Source organism: Microchirus variegatus, assembly GCF_963457635.1.
Source record: "Microchirus variegatus genome assembly, chromosome: 17".
NCBI lineage: Eukaryota > Metazoa > Chordata > Actinopteri > Pleuronectiformes > Soleidae > Microchirus > Microchirus variegatus.
This window is the reverse complement of record NC_139818.1, coordinates 22859967-22882864: the sequence shown is the minus strand read 5'-3', so window position 1 is coordinate 22882864 and position 22898 is coordinate 22859967. Positions and strand designations below refer to the sequence as shown.

The 22898-nt window shown below is 41.0% G+C and overlaps 1 protein-coding gene across 1 annotated transcript; it reads left to right on the top strand.

Annotated features, from left to right (window-relative positions):
- Positions 1-1866: 1866 nt before the first annotated feature.
- On the top strand, positions 1867-22052 carry fam20a (FAM20A golgi associated secretory pathway pseudokinase; the record flags this gene model as incomplete). The annotated part of the gene is made up of 11 exons (XM_083903766.1): positions 1867-2246; positions 10852-11045; positions 11971-12021; positions 12889-12967; positions 14503-14595; positions 18180-18295; positions 19240-19420; positions 20463-20572; positions 20668-20749; positions 20850-20909; positions 21791-22052. The coding sequence occupies 11 exons, from the start codon at positions 1867-1869 to the stop codon at positions 22050-22052; spliced, it is 1608 nt and encodes a 535-aa protein (XP_083759892.1).
- Between the last annotated feature and the right edge of the window lie 846 nt (positions 22053-22898).

Below are 22898 nucleotides of genomic sequence, written 5' to 3'. Positions count from 1 at the left end.
ATGTTCCACCACAGGAACAACAGCGGCTGGGAAATGCCCTGTTAGATCCTTATTGCTTTACTATAAAGCTGCTCCGGGGGCTTTTAAGGCAAACTCGAGCGGCGATCGTAACTTACAGGGCGCACTTTATGTTGTTATGTTTTCGCAGGATTCACAGAGACGCAGAGAGAGAGAGAGAGAGAGAGAGAGAAACGGTGGCCTGCGAATGAAGGGAGGTGTTATTTCTCCCTGCACGTTTTCCTCGTTAGAAGTTGTGCAAGACAACCTTCGTTTTCTGATCTCTGTGTGTGTGTCTCTGTGTGTGTAGGTCAGCATGACAGGAAGAAAAGTGAGGGAAGTGCAGAAGAAAGGAAAAGTGCAGATGGGAATTTTTGCCTGGAGGGCGACATTGTAGAAGTCTGTTGTTCAAAAAAAGAAAAGACAGAAGAGAAAGGAGAAGAGGTAGGAGAGGGAGGAGATAGGGGAGTGTGAGAGTTGACTTGGAGGAGCAGAAGGAGAGGAGAGTGTTATCTTCTTCGCTTTATTGTGGAAAACGGGGGGGAAATGTGAAAATAAATACAACTTTTAACCCTATTTTTGGTCAATTATTACTCATTTTCATGCATTTTTCTTAGAGAAATTGTGCAACTTTATTTTTTTTTTTGCTGCGTCTCAGACAGACTATGTGACTGAGGGAGCGTTTGTGTGTATACAGCAGCAGAGCAGGGGGAGGCGGGGACACTGGCAGTAGAATGTGTTTGCAGTCATCTCAGTTTGTCTCGGGTACAACAATAAACCACTTCCTGTGTGCAGCGTGAGAATTTCACGAGATCTACGACGCTACGCTGACACGCGTTTCTTTGTTTAAGTAACACGCTGCAGCTTTACTTCATTTTTAGTTTGAGTTTGTTTTTTAAGTTAGATTTCCGTCTTTCCACGACCTGTATCATGTTTATTTTAAACATTATTTCACTCCTTTTTTTTGTTATTATGACAGATTAACATTCATTTTTACTAAGAAGTCGCAGCATAGCGATTCCAGTCTCCTTTGCAAGCGTGTCCTCGACCTGTTTAAAAGACATAGTAAGTGCGCCGCAGTGCAGGCACCGAAATGCATTTAAATTAATATTTAATCCGAGTAATTGTCATTTATTATTAAACCGCTGAATCCTATCATCAGGTCAGGTGGGGAGAAAGAGACGGAGAAAGACCACCACCCCCTTAAAAAAAAAAAAAAAAAAGTGTACAATCCCATATTGACTCACAGTCACTGCTGCGTGGATCAGATTAAACAGAGCTGGATGTTTGGTTTATTCAGATCTGATGAGATAGGATTAAGTCTCCGCCCCTCGCTGCTTTCAAGGATTTCTGTGCACGTGTGAGTGTGTGTGAGTTTGTGTTTTCTGCAGCCTCACCGCACACACACACTCACTTTGATTATCTGTCATTTGACATTTGCACATACCTGCACAGACACACCCACAATCCACACACACTCTCTCTCTCTCCCTGTCTCGCTCTTAAACACACACACACACACACTCTCGCCCTCTTGTCCTCAGAGCACCAGGTCCCTGCAGGAAGCAGCCAAAACTGTCACTGACTGCTGCTCGCACATGCTCGCTTTTAGCTCTCTGCACTCTCTCTCCGGCGGCTGCCAAGAGAGGAAAAAGCAGCAGGAGGAGGAAGGAGGAGGAGGAAGGAGGAGGAAGGAGGACTCAAACACTCTTAAGACTGTGAGGAGAAAGATCTGGACCCAAACATCTGGCTGCCTCTGCCTTTAAGTGATGCCTCGCACACTCTGGAGCAGCACATAGTCGGGGACTTTCTTTCAGATTTCCTTCCCTCTTTTCTTTTTTTTGTTTCCTTCCGCCGAGTTTTGCGAGGATGAGGAGGGACCGCCTGGTCCTGGTCGCGACCCTCACGGCCATCCTCTCCGCCGACCTCTACTTCATCCTCCTGCCAAAGCTGAGGAGCATCGTGCGAGGCTCGGGGAAGTTCTGCTCCTGCGGCCACGGCAACTTCAGCAGTCTCCCCGCGCTGGAGGGACTGGCCACCCCTCAACTCTTCAACTGGACCTCAGAGTCCACCCTGACCCTTGCTACCGCTACCACGACTGACCCCACGCGTGGAGGCTCGAAGCTGGGGAACCTGTTCGCTCATCCTCTCTATAACATCCAGACGCCGCCGCTGGACCCGGAGGAGAAGCTGCTGGAGGAGAAGCAGCTGATGGATTATTACAGGAAGAAGGCTTCACGCTGGGAAAGGTCAGTGTCTGTTTAGGGACGGGCATTGATCTATTGATTTATCTGACTTTTTGTTTGTTATTATATTGACATGAAGTGATTCTGGGTGCCTGCAGATGCAAAAAGCCTTTAAAAGTCCAAATTAAGCCCTTAATTATCCTTAAAATTACAAATAATCCTTAAATCCTGCATTAACCCTTTAATACCTGACCCTAAAAAATGTCCATCTGGACTTTTTTGCTTAATTTAAAGGTGCATTATGTAATAAATCTAAAGCAACTGGCCATAAAATCCTCCTAATATGTCACAGAGACTCAGGAATAATGTTCATATAACAAACTGAACTCACCAAAAACAACAGTACAGACAAAATATTTGCATAAAAAAAAAATATTTTGCAGACTGCAAATCATGTTTATGTTTTGAAATCATGTTTTGGCATCATGTGGCGCCACCTACTGCCGTCTACCAATCATTGCAGTCAGTAGAGTCTCAGCTGCCGTTTTTGGCCACATTCTTACATATGGCACCTTTAACTATAAAAGGACCAGAAAATGTCCTGTAACTAAGTGTTTTTTGCCCATTTTTACAGAATAATTTAGTTATTTGCAATTTACTGCATGCTAAAATAGTGTTTTAACAATTTAAAATGAAGGAAAACAAAATTATTCTTATTCTTAAAAGTGTCCAATTTGAAATTTGAACAGTATAAAACATGTACAATAAAGTCAATTGAATCTCTCTCTCTCTCAATGTGCAAAAACAGGCCAAAAAAATAACGATTTTCCTCCAGATAGTTTTTGTTTTTTTTTGCATTCTCACATAACGGACATCAGAATAAGTGGATCTGCGGCATCATTTGTTATGAGGCAGCACACAGAATATAAACAAGCACAGGGACAAGAAGAGAGAGTGTACAAAAATTAACTTGCGGTGAATAAATGAGCATATAATTCCCCTCACTTTCACTTTAATTTGAGAGTTCTCTAACGTTTTAATCTGCTCCCTCCCTCTCTCTCTCTCTCTGGAAATCCTCCTCACTCTCGATGTATATCCTCCACACTGTCATTGATTAGGACTGGACGAGGCGATCGCTCTGCGTATCGATCGCTCTGCTAACTGAGCACATAGTTTGAGAAAATGAGGTCTTACGTTTTGGAAAGTCTCGGAAGATTGCGGCGATGAGAAAAAAAAAAGATTTCTACTCCAATGACCACGAGGGGGTTTTAGTTAGACGGCTGCGATGCTTGTTTAAAGGTGAAGTAAGTAGTTTATAGTGCCATCTAGAGGAGAGGCTGAAATTTACAACAAGGAACTGCTCCTCTGCTCACCCCCTCCCTTCCCTGAGCGCTAACGGTGTCCTCAGCCGGTCAAATGTCGTCCTCGTCGTCTTTCTCCGTGTCAGCAGATGAGGTTCGTGAGGCGAGGGAGAGGGCGGAGCTACTAGAGTGGAGGCGGGACTTCCGCTATAACTCTGTTCTCTCGCGTTTGTCCTTACAGGCTCCGGTAGAAACACGGCGTGTTAACACACGGCTGCTAACAGTGGCTATGCAACCGCGGCCCGCGACCATGTTATTTTACATGACTTTTTGAAACACTACGAAAATGAAACAAAAACTATTATACAGCGACTAGACAATGCAGGAGCACATAGTATGTATACACAAGTGGATTTTGGGTCATATAAACCTATAAACACTACACAGTGTCCCTTTAACTGATGACGTTCCTTGAATGCACCTCTAAAAGTCGGCGCACACTAGGCCAGATTTCGGCACCACTCGGTCCCTCCTGACAATCGTGGGTGTCTTACGATTTTAGGCTGATTTGAACAGATTATCTGGCCAAATTATGCAGGGATTAACAGATGCGATATTAACGTCTTCCCGATTTCAAATCGTAAAGAGCGATTAGGGGCGTGAGCAGAACCGCGCAATAGCCAATGAGAGCGAGTTGACAAGGAAATGGAACCGTAACTTGTACAAGTTGATTCTTGGCCATGACTTCATCCACAGTATTTTTTGCACCGCCCGTCCATCTGTCCCGTTAAATCACGCAAGCTTCTGCAAGATCCCAAATCCCTGGAATCCCCACCCCGAAACACCAAGTGTGCGGTCCTGTGTCTTGACTGGATCGTCTAGTCTGTGCTTTCTCAGGATTAAAACATTGAAAATCGGTTAGAAAGTTCATTGTGTCTGCGGTCTCAACTCAAGACAGGCTATAACTCAATTTACCAGGGTCCATCTCGTTAGCGCCTTTAGCTCCAACACTGTGAACCGCGCATTACTCTAGCTAACTTGCTGTTGCAGTTTGTTTGTCGTTTGTTTTTCCTGGAGTTGGAGGCTGTCTCTTCAACAAAATAAAAGTCTGATGTAGAAACGTCATTTTGGCCGGAGCTCAAACACACTTTTGTTTTCTCCCTTAATGGAAAAAAAAAAAAGACACGGCGAAGTCAGTTTGAAGAAAGCGTGCGGGGGTGATGGATCGGAAAGAGTCAATGTGTGAAAACACCCGACTGGGAACGTACGTCACAGTCGATCACGGTGTTGTATTTGCCCATTGAACGCAATTGAAGGGCTTGTTTCTAATTAACTGTCACATGGAGGAGAGATAATCAATTTCTGTCTTTCTTAGACCTGTGTGAGACTCTCTCTGTGTGTGTGTTCTTGTATTTGTTGTCTTGCTAGGACCTTTTTCTGGCATAAACACTGACCTTGTCAGGACCAGTAGTCCTCATGGAGACCAAGACCTGGTCCTACTGAGGCAGAACCTCATTTTCTGAGGAGCTGGTTAGGTTTAGGGCTAAGAATTTAATTGCGGGTAGGGTTAGGTTAAGATTAGAGTTAGGCATTAATTAGTTATAGTTAAGTTTAAAGACAAGGTTTAGGTTTATGTTTAGGCAATGCAGTGTCTAAAGAAGTCCAGTAGGTGGTGCTGGTGGGGGTACATTTTGATTCTAAACCATCTTTGTGGGGACATTCTGGCTTAGGGTAAGAATTGGCTTCAGGTTAAGGGTTAGGTTAAGGTTATGGTTAGGCGTTAACTGGTTATAGTTAAGGTTAGAGATAAGGTTTTGGTTTGGGCAATGCAGTGTCCTAAGACGTCCCGTAGGCGGTGCTGGTGGGGGCAACTTATGATTCTAATCTAAACCATCTTTGTGGGGACATTCTGGCTTAGGGTAAGAATTGGCTTCAGGTTAAGGGTTAGGTTAAGGTTACGGTTAGGCGTTAACTGGTTATAGTTAAGGTTAACAATATTTCTTTGTTTAGGCAATGCAGTGTTCTAAGACGTCCAGTAGGCGGTGCTGGTGGGGGCATCTGATGATTCTAAACTATCTTTGTGGGGACATTTTACCTTGTGGGGACATCCTGGCTTATGGTAAGAATTGGCTTTAGGTTAAGGTTAGGGTTAGGTGTTAACTGGTTATAGTTAAGGTTAGAGATAAGGTTTAGGTTTAGGCAATGCAGTGTTCTAAGACGTCCCGTAGGCGGTGCTGGTGGGGAAACCATCTTTGTGGGGACATTCTGGCTTAGGGTAAGAATTGGCTTTTGGTTAAGGGTTAGGTTATGATTACGGTTAGGCGTTAACTGGTTATAGTTAAGGTTAGCGATAAGGCTGTATTTAGGCAATGCAGTGTTCTAAGACGTCCCGTAGGCGGTGCTGGTGGGGGCATCTTATAATTCTAAACCATCTTTGTGGGGACATTTTACCTTGTGGGGACATTTTGGCTTAGGGTAAGAATTGGCTTTAGGTGAAGGGTTAGGTTAGGACACTTAGTTAGGGTAGGGAGTTAGAAAAAGTCTACTCTGAGGATGTTATAGAAGAATATGTAATCCAGACTTTTTGCCATCTCTATTTCTGGTGTAAGTCTTCCCCCCATTCACATGTCTATTGTGACTTCCCCTTTAGTGTTGCTTTGACTTTATTGACTAAGAGGAGCTGAAAGAGATCCTCCTCAGAAAAGAGGGCCCGACTGTGGCTCAGAGGCAGGTTCAGTGACATGACGACCAAACACTCTTTGTCCACGATAACAGATGTTTACTCGCAGACGGACGTCAGTCCTGTGAGTCATTACAGAAAAAAGACACTGTGTGTGTGTGTGTGTCACTCTGAGAGCCTGAGGCTTTCTTAAAAGGTTAACAAGGATTTTTTTTTTTTTTTGTAAAGTGCTCAAGCTTATCTTAATCTCACCATTGCCGTCTTTGGCTCGCGAGGCAGTCGGTGCAGCCAGTGCACTCCCTCTGAGAGACACAGATTTTGGGCTCCTATGGTGGAAAATAAGAAGAAATATGATGAGCAATGAGCTCTGTGTCTGCTTTCTCTGCTGCTGCTGTTGCTGTTGCTGTAAAAGAGTGCGCACAAACAATCAATAGCCCTCTGGCTTGTTGAACATTTGCAATACCGCGCAGCAGCAGCAGCAGCAGCAGCAGCATCTCAGCTGTGCAACAAACAACACCGCAGGAGAGCTTCATGACAAAATCGTTTTTTATTCTTCTGGCTGAAAAGCAGGACGAGGGCGATTGCGAAGTTATTTCCTGGTCAATAACGTGTCTGCGTCAGGAGAAAGAAAAAAAATCCCCAGGTTTATGTCGGATCATGTTTTGCTCTATTCTCTCGTGTTTTATTGATGCTCTTTTCATGGTTGAAGTGATAGTTCAGGGTTTCAGAACACAAAAAAAGTCCATGCTTTATTTATTCTTCGTGCGCAAATGTGATTATTGCCGTGCTACGTGCCCGTCTTTGTGTTTATGTTCTGACCTGCCAAGGGACCGCATACGCGAATTAGCTCAGGCGCAGAGCATCAAACTGTAAGATCTTATGTTTTAACTGTTACATGGCTTCTAGCAGAGACAAAAAAACAGGTTTTAGCCACTTAACAAAAGACTCAGCCAATTAAATCCACGCTAGCTTTAGGCTAGGATATCTTAAGAGTGTGTTCACCACTTTATCTCAACATTAGGCAGCGTTTTGTGGCTGGAAAGTGAAGTTTGTAAAAACCGCCCGACTCAACACAACTAGCTAGATATATGCTAGATCGCAACATAGCTAGGTATATATAAGACAGCAGTTACATAACTAGCCAGATATAAGATAGACAGCAACATAGCTAGCTAGATGTAAGGTAGCTAGCAACATAGCTTGCTAGATATAAGTTAGCAACGTAACTAGCAGCAAGATAGACAGCGATATAGCTTGCTAGATACAAAATAGATGCAATACATGTTACTAGTATGGATGTAATTACACTTATATACAAAACTTATATATAAAACTTGATCAAAATCCCTGTTTTAAGGTGATATATTTATGGATAGACTGATATATATCAAGACCTTATTGGTTAAGAGCGGAGATGACGTGGATTCAGTCCTCACCTCATTGGTTTGAACACGGCTTTGGCAAAGTTGTTCATTTTCAGCGACATTTAGCAACATAACTAGCAGCTAGATATATAGCAACGCAACTAGCTAGATATAAAATAGATAGCATAATAGCTACACGCTCAGGCACAGAGCATCAAACTGTACCATCTTATGTTTTAACTGTACACACACAAACACAGTGCTAGCTCTCACTGAAAACATGGATTTCAGCAGAGACACAAAACAGAAAAAAAAGGTTTTAGCCACTTAAAAGTTTGTAAAAACCACCCGACTTTCCTACAACACAACTAGCTAGATATATGATAGATAGCAACATAGCTAGGTATATTTAAGATAGCAATTACATAATAGCCAGATATAAGATAGACAGCAACCTAGCTAGCTACATATAAGATAGTTACATAACTAGCAGCTAGATAGATAGCAATGTAACTAGCTAGATATAAAATAGATAGCATAATAGCTACACGCTCAGGCGCAGAGCATCAAACTGTAACATCTTATGTTTTAACTGTACACACACAGTGTTAGCTCTCACTGAAAACATGGCTTCCAGCAGAGACACGAGGAAAAAAACAGATTTTAGCCACTAAACAAAAGACTCAGCCAATTAAATCCAAGCCAGCTTAAGGCTACGATATCTTCTGAGTGTGTTCACCACTTTATCTCAACATTAGGCAGCGTTTTCTGGCTGGAAACAGAAGTTAGTAAAACCGCCCGACTCGACGCTCCTGCACCAAACTCCATAGAGAAAATGAGTGTTTTTATCTCAAGGGGAACTCAGGAGTTACTGCTCTACTGCTGCCTCAGTTTAGCAATTGTGTTACTTGGTTAAATTCAAACAAAGGATTTAAATCACTGAAGTCAATAAATAACACATTTGAACTTAGATGTGGAGGTGGAAGTAGATCCAAGAACTTCAGTGTGCGTTAAAGTAAAATCGCTGATTTTCTCTATGGAGTTTGGTGCAGGGAGTGAGCTCCTTATAAATGCACGCAAAAACGTAATTTTCCGACTTATTCTACGGCCTTTTGTTTGGAGGCTAAATTCTGTTATTAGGCTGCGTCTCTGACCGTTAACTTCACCGTTTATTGTTAAGTTTATTGTCCAAAAGACTGAACGTGTGACAAGGCAGCCAAAAAAACAAAACAACCCAACAAAAGAAAAATGGACGAAAAGGCCCAAAACGCACAAATAAATCATAGATACGAGGCAAACGCTCAAGAGAATGACTCTCGCAGAAGGTGGTTGAAGGACAGAATCATCAGGCAGAGTGATGGAGTCATGACCAGGCTTTTATACGGACACTGATGAGATATTGCAGGGCTATTCCACTAACATTTCCAGAGGGCCAGCTTTTTACGGAATGTTGTCCAGCCAGTGGGCCGGTCAACCCCTGTACTACTATATTGTGTTGCATGTACAATAAACGAATACAAATAGATACAAAATGTTATAAATTATTTAGCACTTATTTATAGAAATGGCTGCTCGTTTTGTGCAAAAAAAGGTAAGTAACAAAACCACCAACAATCAGGTACAATACAATTTCCGTATAGTGCAAAAAGGTAACAGTTACAGTACCACCAACATTTGGGGATAACAGTCACAATTGGCTCTTACAAAATTAGAGGTAACAAATATAGACAACATTAAGGTGCAATGGCCACATCTATATCTAGCTAGTTATGTTGATATCTATTTTATATCTAGCTAGCTATGTTGCTATCTGGTTATATTGCTATCTTATATCTAGCTATCTATGTTGCTTTCTATAGTTATGTTGCTATCTTATGTCTAGCTAGCTATTTTGCTATCTATCTTATATCTAGCTATGTTGCGATCTATCTTATATCTAGCTAGCGGTGTTTTGCGATCTATCTTATATCCAGCTAGCTGTGTTGCTATCTAGTTATGTTGCTATCTTATTTCTAGATAGCTATGTTGCTTTCTATAGTTATGTTGCTATCTTACGTCTAGCTAGCTATGTTGCCATCCATCTATCTTATATCTAGCTAACCGTGTTGCCATCTTATATCTACTCTCTATTTTTGCAGCAATAATAAAGTAACAGTACCAATTATTTTCAGGTACAATTGCTACAGTTGGCTCATAGTGCAAACTATTCTGGTACAGACTGCCTACAATTACAGCCATACTAGTATTTGCCAAAAAGGGACGCAAAGTGTCACAAAGTGTCGCAAAGTGCCAGAATTAGGCGAAGCTACTGTTTTATTGGCTTTTCAATAATACAATCATTATTTATGGGTTAATGTGCCGGGGGCCGGTCCAAATTGCTTGAAGGGTCGGTTCTGGCCCCCGGGCCTTAAGTTGAATAGTCTTGAGATATTGAAACCAGGTGTGCCTCGTCAGCTGCTACACACACACACACAGAAACTACACGACATGCACATCAAAATAACACAAACTATCCCTTTAAACCTGATTTACACCATAATCGCTCTATTTATACCCGCTCAATCCAATATATCGCAGTAGCTCGTATCCAGCATGTGATGGAGTTTGTTTGCGTTGGCAGACGATCGTCCCACTCGGCGCGGTCATCCCGGGTGATGTGGTGCCGAGCGCTCGCCACAGAATTATTTGTTTTGCTCTCGGATTATTCTTGCTCCGACTTTAAGTATAGTGAAGCGGAGAGAGAGAGGAGGGAAGAGGGGAAGCTAGCGGGCGGCGGGAATTCAAGATTTGGTCAGGAAACAGGAAAACAATAGAAAATGAACTGGGGCAAATATCACTCGAATAACGACAAAATAACGCAAATAACCTGACTTAAACCTGGAAATGATTGTGTTTTCGAATGTCTTTCTTGTATGCAGCAAAGATACCAGAAAATATTCACATTTAAGAGGCTGAAAAATCACATAAACTGTTTTTAATTAAACCCTGAATTACAGGCTTCTGCGTCATTACTGGTTCGGTGGTAGTAAGTACGTTTGCAAGGGTGTATAATCGCTAATAGCACACAAAAGGGCAGTTTATAATATTCTAATAATAAAATAATAATAGCTCAACATGAATGAATGAAAAACAAAGGCCTCCAAAGAGAAACGGTCCAATAAACCCAGTTATAAAGCAGAATGTAAGAGAAAAGCAGCTGAATGCACTTTGCTCTCTGTGGGTTTTTTTTGTTTTTTTACCAAAATAAAACACCCATTTTTTTTACAGAGTATCGTGGTTTTGGATTGACTAACGAAACGAACCGAACCACTCTCACTCCCCAGGAATATGAAACTGTACCGCGTGGTAGCAGCTGCCGCCAACACCACGCTGACCCAGCCAAAAGTGACCTTTGACCCCGACGCCAGCTGGCTGAAGTTCCACCTGGGAATCAGCCGCTACGCCCTGTACTCCCGCGATGACCCCGCCATCCCGCGGCTGCTCGAGGACATGGAGAGCATGTCCGTCATCAACGCAGGTGAGCGACGGAAGGAGGACACTTTGTAAATTTGTATTTTAAAAAATGATATAGTGGAACTGATTGATGTACGGCAACTTTTGAAACTGTGAAAAATGTTAGCCTCATTTTGTGAGTTTCTGTATTATTATTATATATATTATACGGATAGATATAAAAAAAAGCAACATAACTAGCAGATAGATAGATAGATAGATAACTAGCTAGATATAAGATAGATAACAACATAGCTCACTAGATATAAGATAGATAGCAACATAGCTAGTTAGACATAAGATTGCAACATAACTAGCAGCTAGATAGATAGCAACATAACTAGCTAGATTAAAAAAAATAGCAATATAGCTAGCTGACATAAGATAGCAACATAGCTAGCAGATAGATAGATAGATAGATAGATAGATAGATAGATAGATAGATAGATAGATAGATAGATAGATAGATAGATAGATAGATAGATAGAAACACAACAAGCTTGATATAAGATGAATAGCAACAAAACTAGCAAGATATAAAATAGCAAAATAGCTAGCTAGACATAAGATAGCAACATAGCTAGCCGATAGATAGATAGATAGATAGATAGATAGATAGATAGATAGATAGATAGATAGATAGATAGATAGATAGATAGATAGATAGATAGATAGATATCTCACTAGATATAAGATAGATAGCAACATAGCTAGTTAGACATAAGATAGCAACATAACTAGCAGCTAGATAGATAGCAACATAACTAGCTAGTTAAAAAAATAGCAAAATAGCTAGCTAGACATAAGATAGCCACATAGCTAGCAGATAGATAGATAGATAGATAGATAGATAGATAGATAGATAGATAGATAGATAGATAGATAGATAGATAGATAGATAGATAGATAGATAGACTCAGTAATATGATTATGAACTTTTTGTCTTACAGATTACACTGACGATGAAAAGGCCCTAAAAGGATCATGTGACTGTACCAAAGGTGAAGTCAAAACTCTTCTTAAGGAAGTGTTTCTGATGTTGTGCAGCACTGTTTGATTCCTCACTGGCTCCTTTGTTTGTCTTTTTCTCGTTTCTCACTGTCTTTCTCGTGTGCCGTGCTTGGCTGTGCCATCTCCACACACACACACACACGCACACACACACACACACACACACACACAGATTTGTCCTTGTGTATGAGACGCGTGTCCATCTACATGTTCAAAGGCAGCGTGTCGTAATTAAACGTTTAAAAGCCATGCAGCTACTACCTATGCCAAGTTAGTGGCCGAATTTGAAGAAAAAAACGGCCAAAATACTCCGTCAAAACGCAGATGAAGTGTTCTTATGCAGAATGTTGGACGTGTCCTCGTCATGATCCCTGCTCAGTGTAGTGCAACAACAACAGAAATCTGTTTAAATTGAACCTTCATGAGACTCATTATTTCAGTGCACCATGGCCACAAAGGCAGTTTCGTTCCCTTTGATACGTTTCCAGAAAGAAAGAAAAAAAAGAAGATTGTTAGCTATTAATATCCTGGAGTTTGACGGAGCGCAGCATGCGTGTGTGTGTGGTCAGACTCGTATATATGTACGATACGCAGGGACACTATTAGCCCAGAGAGCAGAGCACAAACCGTGTTAGCAGCCCCCAATTACAGGCGGATGTCGACGAACACTGGCCTCGGGGGGATTGAAACCCAGAAACCAAATAATGACTCAGTTAACTGATGCTCGGTGTTTGTTTTTGTCCAGTTTGTCCAGTCTTGTTTCAAACATTCGACGCACAATTACAGAGAAGTTTTGACAGTTTGTGAGTGTAAAGTTTCCCCGATGTGCAGCATGTAAACGTGTGTTTGTGTTACAGTGGTGAAGCCCAGCGGTCATCACCTCAAACTGGCGCTGAAAATGAACAACTTTGCCAAAGTCATGTTCAAACCAATGAGGTGAGGACTGAATCCACGTCATCTCTGCTTTTAACCAATAAGTTCTTGATATATTGGTAATATATCACCTCAAAACTGGGATTTTTGTTTTCCCATTGTTTACTTCTTGTTTTTGTGCACTACTATCTCATGTAGGTTTTGACTTTCAGATTTATTCAAGTTTTATTTATTTGTTGTTATGCTATTGATGTATATAAGTGCAATTACATCCGCATTAGTTTCATTTATTGCATCTTATACTTTCATTTCTGCTGCAAGGTTTTATAATATAATAATAGTTATTTGGCTATATCTAGAGTTATGTTGCTATCTTATATCTAGCTAGCTATGTTGCTATCTTATGTCTAGCTAGCTAGTTGCTATCTAGAGTTATGTTGCTATCTTATATCTAGCTAGCTACGTTGCTATCTATCGTATGTCTAGCTAGCTATGTTGCGATATATATTATATCTATCTAGCTATGTTGCTATCTATCTTATGTCTAGCTAGCTGTGTTGCTATCTTATATATACTTTATCATGTAGGTTTTGACTTTACCATTTATTCAAGTTTTATTTATTTGTTGTTATGCTATTGATGTATATACTGTAAGTGCATTTACATCCACACTAGTATCATTTATTGCATCTTATACTTTCATTTCTGCTGCAAGGTTTTATAGTTATTTGGCTATCTATATCTAGAGTTATGTTGCTATCTTATATCTAGCTAGCTATGTTGCTATCTAAGTTATGTTGCTATCTTATATCTAGCTAGCTATGTTGTTATCTATCTTATATCTAGCTAGCTATGTTGCGATATATATTATATCTCTCTAGCTATGTTGCTATCTATCTTATATCTAGCTAGTTGTGTTGCTATCTTATATATACTTTATCATGTAGGTTTTGACTTTACCATTTATTCAAGTTTTATTTATTTGTTGTTATGCTATTGATGTATATACTGTAAGTGCATTTACATCCACACTCGTATCATTTATTGCATCTTATACTTTTTTATTTCTGCTGCAAGATTTTATATGTTGAGGTTAGCCCGATAAGTTTCTTAGTGCCTGAGTTTCTGACAGTTTAAGACACTTTTAAGACAAATAGACAGAATTTAAGATACCGTGAGATGCTAACACCTATCTGATCGCTTTCATGAAGGCTGAAGTGGTCGTAAAAACACAGAAAAACCTTGATATCGTTATGTATATTTTGCCCACATCCTGATCCTGAATAGAAATAAAATCCTGGATAATAATAAGAATTATAATTACAATAGGTTCCTCGTCACTGTTGTGTACGAGGTCCCTAATAATAATAATAATGCTCTGTGTCTATGTCTGAAATATTTCTACCCCGTCTACTCAAAGAAAGTGTGGTTCTATAGCAGTAAGTGTCCACGAAGAGCATTTCCTCATGTCTTGAGCTTTATATATATTTATATATTTCAGGCTAAATCATTGGGCATCTCGTTAAAATTACAGTATTTACTGTGTTGATTATACACTACTGACTACAGCATCTCGTGTGTTTGTGTTTGTGTGTCAGGCAGCAGAGGGACGACGAGACTCCCGAGGACTTCTTCTACTTTGTTGACTTCCAGAGGCACAACGCAGAGATCGCTGCCTTTCACCTGGACAGGTGCGGCCTCATTAGTGCCTGCTTTGGCGACGCAAATGCCAGCGAGAGCTGCAGAGCTGGATGAATGGGCAAAAAAGTTTATCTTGTAGAAAAGCCTTCACAGAAGAGTGGAAACTTTATCTATGAGGTGCAAAACCGCAACGCGGTCACAAATACGGCACTAAAATTAATAATAACATCAAAATATGATATGATAACAATACATTATGAGTAGATTAAAGCTACGGAGACCAAGAACGGCCATGTTTGTGACAAAATCTTCTATATTTGACAGAATAAGCACTGCAGAATCACAGAATAACAAGGCTTATTTTCTCCAGAAAACAAGGTCACAAAAAACTAGGTTGTTCCCCTGTTTACTGATCATTTCTGTGCCAGCAGCATGTTGGTTGTGACACCTGCCAGTAGCTGAAAATGTCACAAAATGGAGAATCTACTGATCAGTGCATGGTGGTGCAGGGCCGGAGCAAGCCTTTATGGGTCCCTGAGTGCATGACTATGATTAATACAAATGCAACACTATAAATTGCATTAATTATAGTTGTGTTATTTACACCAAACCAGTTTCTTTTTAACATTTGAGGGCAGTAAAATCACAAAAGTGGCACGTTCGTAGTCAATGAAACACCAAGTGTGGTGATACTGATACTGATGTCGGCTAAATTAGCTAATCTTTAACTCCCAAACATCCACACGAGTATCATTTATTGCATCTTATACTTTTATTTCTGCGGCAAGGCTATTTTATTATTTTATTTATTTTTTTAGCTAGATATGTTGCTATCTATCTAGCCTGAAACAAGTGTGGTGATTCTGATACTGAAGCAAATGTCTGCTAAATTAGCAAATCTTTAACTCCAAAATAGAACCAGTTAACTTGAGCTCAACACTTTTATTTATACATTTAAATATGTCTACACACTCGGCTCGACTCTACACAGTTTGGGCACCAAGTTCGTCGTTTTCCATTACTCAATAGCAAGGTTTCTCAATCCTGGTCCTGGGGACTGCCCTGAACACAACATCATGGATTAAGAAAATGCTAAGCTAAGCTTTTAAAGTAAAGCTGCCCAAGCTGCTAGGGAGGGAACCTGCTTCATATTAATGTTTATAGATTTAGCGTCGGATGTCAGAGACGACCGCTGCAGGTGTAAAGCCACAGCAGTGTGTCATCTGAAAAAGTGTTGGCACACAAAGTGACACTTTGAAATCACTGAAATTATCAAAACGCACAAACAACAGTTTGCCGTAATCTCAAAGACGCAGTGGCAGCATCACCACACGCATTCAAACACACACACACACACAGACACATATATTTATCCTGGTGCCGACAGTTAAACCGCCCATGCGCCACAAAAATTGCAACATGTTTGCCCAACCCTGGGTTTCCCAATCAGCTGATTAGTATAAACCACAGTGTATAGACACACACACACACACACACACACACACACACACTGAATGACTGTGTGTGTAACTGTACATTAGTCGAGCAGCAGTGATTCACTCTTAAATACCCTCGTCTGATGCAGACAGTGTCATTAAACAAACCGTCATCGCTCCACCACACACACACACACGCACACACACACACACACACACACACACACACACAGACAGAAAACAACAACTCGTCAACAACTCCACCTCACGCTGACATCGCCGCGAAGCATCTGCTCACATTTGAACGCCCAAAGTAAATAATATCAATGACTGACAAACCCCAAACAAGATAATCTGCCTAATCCTAATTTGTAGTGGTGTGTTTTCAGCGGCGGAGCAAGTAAAAGTACAAGTAAATAAGACATAAAATGTGCAAACAGTATAATTAAGATGAACTTTTCCACTGAAGTTGAAGTGCTTGCTTTTAACTTAACTCAAAGTATTACAAGTACAACTAACTTTAACTCATTGTGTTGTGTTAGTCTGACTAAAACTGGACTTTTAAAATACATGTTAACATATTAGTCCAATTGAAATTGTACTAAATTGACTACAGTCGGACTCAAACTAGCATTGGTTCGTGACAAAACATGACGAACTCCAGGCTGATACAATTTTTAGACAGGAGACTTTAGATTTATGCTACGTCAACTTCAAAAAGTGGGTATTTTAAAAGTTAATGGTCGTAAGTAAGACTCTCAATGGTGCTAGACATGCTAACAATAGGTATTTGCAGCAACAAACACAATAGAACTGAACATTTTATCACACACAAAACACAAAAACATTGAAATAAACTTTCAATTATTACAAAATAAAATGTACATACCACTTTTGCCCACCAGTGAACTCCCTGTCTTTGAAGGATGACCTTAAATTGCAAAGAAAAAAACTTAAACCTGACTTCCTTTCATCCAGACCAGCAAACAGGAAGTGACAGGAAGTGGGGAAAAAAAAAAAGTTTGGGCAACACACTGACAATGAAACACACACAGTGCCACCCTGTGGAAGTTCTAGGTATCGACACAATAGCTCCTTGTAGAATCCTTGTTGGTTGCTCAGTGGTGGAGTGAGTCATCGTTCAACCTGAGGGTTGTGGGTTCAATTCCCGGCTTCGCTAGTTTACATGTCCTTGGGCCGAGACACCCCCTGACAGCTATGCTAGCAGCGTGTTGGATGGGTATGAAAGATGTGTGATAATACATAAAATAGCACTGATAGCACTTTTGCTAAAAATTGGGTCGGTTCTCAACTGGAGCTAAAAAAAATAGTCCGTCCTTCCTCACAAATCGTGACGTCATCAGTGGGCGTGTCATATTCTTGAGAAAGTATGGAGGAAAAAGTGCGTGAACGCAAGCTAGTTAAAGCAGCTTTTAAAATTAGCAAAGTGCTATTTACCATTTAATCCATTGTCTACTAGAAACTTTTGTAGCATTGTGGGTTATATAGTACCTTGCTCGTGGGTTGGGCTAACTTTGAGCTGTCAGGGATTTGAACTGGCAACCCTCCAAAGGTCCATGGGCTGTCCTATTTCTTTTGACAATCCGTACTAGCATGGGGTATACGTGCTAGTAGTATGGCCCAGAAAGTAGCACGATTGAACGGCAAAGTCGACCTAAAACGGTTACATACTGCAGCTTTAATGTTACTGCGTCTGTGTTTTTAATCTAAAACATGGTGTCATATCTCTGTCTGTCTCTGTCTGTCTGTTGTGTCTGACTTCTCCGCCTGCAGCTCTTATCATAATCACTCACAGTCAGAAATGTGAGAAGCAGCCGTTCATCTTCACACAATGATGGCTGTTTGATTGGTGTTTGTGAGACACGAGCGAGCCCTCGGGGAGGTTTCTATACCTCGCCGCGTACACGAACACGCTCGGGCTGAATTACACGGCAGACGGAGACTTTCAATGGGTAACATTCATTGATAAGAATCAAAAAGACGAACCGCAGGCTCCTGTGAAGTGAGGTGAGGAGACGTGAGAAGATAAAGACCGCCATCATGTCTGCCGCCACGCTTCACGTTACACGTTACGTAAAGAACGAACCGCGTCAACTGTTAGCGTCGCGGTTCACTTGCTGTGGAGTTAACCTCTTCTTCTTCTTCTTCTTCTTCTTCTTCTTCTTCCTCTTCTTCAGGATCCTGGACTTCCGCAGAGTTCCGCCGGTCGCTGGACGACTGCTGAACATCACGGGAGAAGTTCTGCAGGTCACGCACACCGAGGACCTGCGCGGCGTCTTCTTCACGTCACCGGGTAAGACGGAGAAGACAAGAGGACGAATGGAAATCAATTAAAGAACAAAGAGATCTGTACCGAATAAAGTAAAGTGATCTAGATACCTTTTAATGCATTCATATATCTACTATATAGTGTTTTATTTTGTAGTACATTTAGTTTTGAAGTTTTAAAAACTAGACTTCTTAAACTTTTTACGAGTTTTGGGGCCCCCCAATCTAATTCTGCTAAGGGCCACATAAAGGCTTGGGCAGGCCCTGCCGAAAAACCCACAATCGTTCTCCATAAATGTGCGATAAATGTGCGACGATGTTTTACGACAGTTAGGGACTGACGACAAATGTATACTTTTTTTTTCTAAGAATAACCACCAAAATAAGACAACATAGAAATGTGTAGTTATTTTCTAAATATCTACTATATTTACTAAAAACAAATCATCGTTTTGCCCGCAGAAAACTTTATGAGACTAAATGAGGAAAAATAAAAGGTGTTGCCGTGACATGAATTAAAGATTTGAGCAAATGTGCAAAATGTTAACATAAATTCAGCAAAATTGCAACTTTTTGGGTTAAAAACAAGAATTTATTGACGGTCCCTTAGTTCGCAAACGAGTTCATACAGGAAGTTACGGTAGCCGAAGCCAGTGGCTCTTATTTTGAAGGCCAGTGTGTGTGAATGAGGATAATAATAACAAACTCTAATCAATCAAACTTTTATTATTATTATTATTATTATTATTATTATTCACACACAAACACAACGTTAACAAATCATCACTTCCTGTCACCCTGGCTTTCAAAATAAGAGCCACCAGCTTCAACAGCTACAATAACTTGCTGTATAAACTTTTTCTACTTCCATTCTTTTTTAATATTCATATCTATTGTTGTTATACGATTTAAATCATATTTATTAACCGAGTAATTTCTTCTCTTTTGTTTTCTTTTTGTTACCATCAGCCAACAACACGTGTTTCTTTGCCAAGTGTCTGTACGTATGTAAGACTGAATACGCCGTGTGTGGGAACCCTGACCTCCTGGAAGGATCTCTGTCGGCGTATCTGCCCGGACTCAGCGTCGCACCACGCATCTCCATCCCCAACCCCTGGACACGCTCGTACACTTTCACCGGACGAGAGGAGTGAGAACAAGTCCACACTTTGTCTTATATTAAGACAAAAAAAAGTCATGTCATAAAAAGGCAACAACAACAACAACAACAACAACAACATAGAGGACATGAGAGGGCGGAGACACTCTCTGCTAAATTATAACCTACAGAATCTTCTTCTCTCCATAAATTCATTCAATAAGGAGTTAAACTGGATGTTTTTCTCCTCAGATCACAGACTTTTCTCTGCTTTTTCTTTCCCTTTTACACTATTTACAGACACACACACACACACACACACACACACACACACACACACACACACACACACACACAAACCTCTTCCTGTTTAGTGCAGTAAATCAGCAAAAACCTCAGCGACTGTGTGTCTGTCTGTCTCTATGTGTGTGTGTCTGTGTGTCTATCTGTGTCTATGTGTGTGTCTATCTGTGTCTATGTGTGTGTCTGTGTGTGTGTGTGTGTGTGTGTGTCTATCTGTGTCTATGTGCGTGTCTGTATCTGTGTGTGTCTGTCTGTCTGTGTGTGTGTGTGTCTGTGTGTCTATCCGTGTCTATGTGTGTGTGTGTGTGTGTGTGTGTCTATCTGTGTCTATGTGTGTGTCTGTGTGTGTGTGTGTCTATCTGTGTCTATGTGCGTGTCTGTGTGTGTGTGTATCTGTGTGTGTCTGTCTGTCTGTGTGTGTGAGTGTCTGTGTGTCTATGTGTGTGTATGTGTGTGTGTGTGTGTGTGTGTCTTTGTGTTGACATCGTGCAGAGATTACTTAATTTTGAAAACATCCAAGTGCATAAAGTTAATTTAAACTAAAGTTATTTCAAGTTATCTCTTTAGATTAAATGAACCAAATTAATTTGGATGTGAAGTTGTTTAAAAAGAAAAAATCCCCAATTAATATCGTTACTAACTATTGTTTTCATTATCAATTTATCTATCGATTATTTTCTCAATTAATCCATGACTTGTGTTCGTCCATAAAATGTTCAATCGTTCAAATGTACAAATATATAATATTATTTATGCAGATTCTCTTTGTCTGTGTTGTTTTTTTTAAAAGGTGGGAAGTGAATCCGTTCTTCTGCGACAACATAAAGCAGCTGTATCCGTACAACTCTGGCAACAGACTCCTCAACATCATAGACATGTCCATCTTTGACTTCCTCACAGGTTCAGGCTCCTCCCCCTGCTTTATTTTATATAGATCTATAAATATATATATATATATACACGTCATATAAGACTGTGACGTATATCGTTTACAGGAAACATGGACAGACACCACTACGAGATTTTCACCAAGTTCGGAGACGAAGGATTCCTCCTTCACTTGGACAACGCCAGAGGGTGAGAGAGAGAGAAGCAATGTTTTGATTTGATTTGACTTGATTTGACTTGATTTGATTTGATAGCGTTCTCCTGATGTGGCGTAACATCCTGTGTTCAGGTTTGGGAAACATTCTGAGGACGAGATGTCCATCCTGGCTCCACTGACTCAGTGCTGCATGTAAGTCTGGGGGTTTTTTTTCACTGGAAGAGTCGTTAGCGCGACGTCCGACACAAGAAACTAAGCCGAACTGTAGATTAAAGTTAAAAAGACTTCAAAAAATCCTCGCAAGCACACGTTGAACGCCAACATTTAGCAAAGGAAATGTCTAAAATGTCGATAGTTACACCGAAAAACGACTCCTTTACAAGTCGCTCATTTGCGTCACGTATAAAACAACGTCACGGCGGGTTTCATGCAGCCGTGCTGCGATGACTCCGCCCACGTCGAGGAGGAGCTACGAAGTCGCGGAAACTAAACGCTACGAGATGACTATTTGCGACACAAATCCCAACATCAAATGGGACAAATGCTAACAAATGTTAGCATTAGCGTAACGTTCACTAAAAAGGTTGGGAAAATTCTGCAAATTAATTTTTTCGGACCGCAAAAAAAATCTCTCGTGGGCCCCGATCCAGGGTTTGGGAATCACAGGATTAGCATTTTGGTCCGTTAAACGTCCATTAAAGAAGCTAAAAATCGCATTTTCTATTCCGCTAAAAGACAGCAGGGGGAGTGGAGACAATTTAACCATCACACAGTGACTCCGAAGTTCTTAAATCCTGCATAGTTCAGCTTTAAAAGACAAACAAAAATTAGCGAGAAATAGCGGAGGAACTTTAGCAACTAGCCTAGCCGCGATTGGTCGGCGTCATACAACGTAGCGTCGAATCCGTGCCACTGTGATCGATAATCTGACATACGGCGATCGCGGGCACGAGGGAGGAGCCAAAATAAAGAGATGGTAAAGGCGTTAAAGGTTACAGCGCCTCACTCGGGCGAGTACGGGTACTGCGACTCAAAAACAGTTGGAGTTAAAGTTTTCTGCCGTTTCTCATCAGGATCAAACGCTCCACGCTGGTGCGTCTCCAGCTCCTGACGCGACCGGAGTTCACGCTCAGCGACGTGATGATGGAGTCCCTGCGGGGAGACCCCTTACATCCGGTCCTGACGGAGCCACACCTCCGGGCGCTCGACCGGCGCCTGCAGAAGGTCCTGCGCGTCGTCCGGCGCTGCGTGCGGCGACTCGGGGAGGACGAGGTGATCACCAGGGACTTTGTCCGATCTCAGGCCGCCGTCACAGAGACGACGGAGACCACGTAGCACCTGGACTTTTTTATGATTTATATTTTATATTTATATTTATCGAGGACTTCACGGTGAAGCGCGGTCCAAAAAAGGTTCAGATGGTTTCGATTTAAGGAACAAGCCATAAAATGGAAGCCTTGAATTCCTGTCACCGAGGGAGACGTTGCTTTTATTTTCCCTTTATTGTGGTCATAAATTCCCCCAAGGGTGCAGTTTATGACTGAACGTTCACGTTTGCCATGTGCACATAGGTGTTTGTAGGACGGCGATGCGCAGAAAAACTATAAAGCTTTTAAACACCGGTTTGAGCTGGAGGAGTAAAAAACAAGAGAAAGAGAATCCAGATTTCATTCCGACACGATGACACAGACGTTAGCTTCGGCTAAAGAGTTTACATGAGGACGATTGTGATGCACTGGATCAGCCGCTGATTAAATTATTGTTGAATAAACCGAGCGTGGAAAGAGACAGATTTTGCATGATGTCAATGTCGTGTTGTTTTCATTTGAAAATAAAGTTATTTCAGGTGAAAACCTAATGTGAGTGTTTTCTTTTACTTCTACAGTTTACACGAACAAAACGTGATACAAATAAAAGACGTAATTTAATTAAAACCCATGCTTTTGTTTTATTTGGAACAATTACTTCTTAAAGTTGTCTGTATATATTTTCACGATACTCTCAAAATGAATTGCAAAACTGTACTAAAATCAAAAACTGCCTAACTGCAGTACCCACATTGCCCACTAGGGGGTTGTAAACTTGTTACCTCTATATTTAAAGCACTCACTTATCGTGTTTGCTGTTTGTGTATAAATATTTTAGACATAAGTTGATCTATTAACCAGACGCATTTTTTTT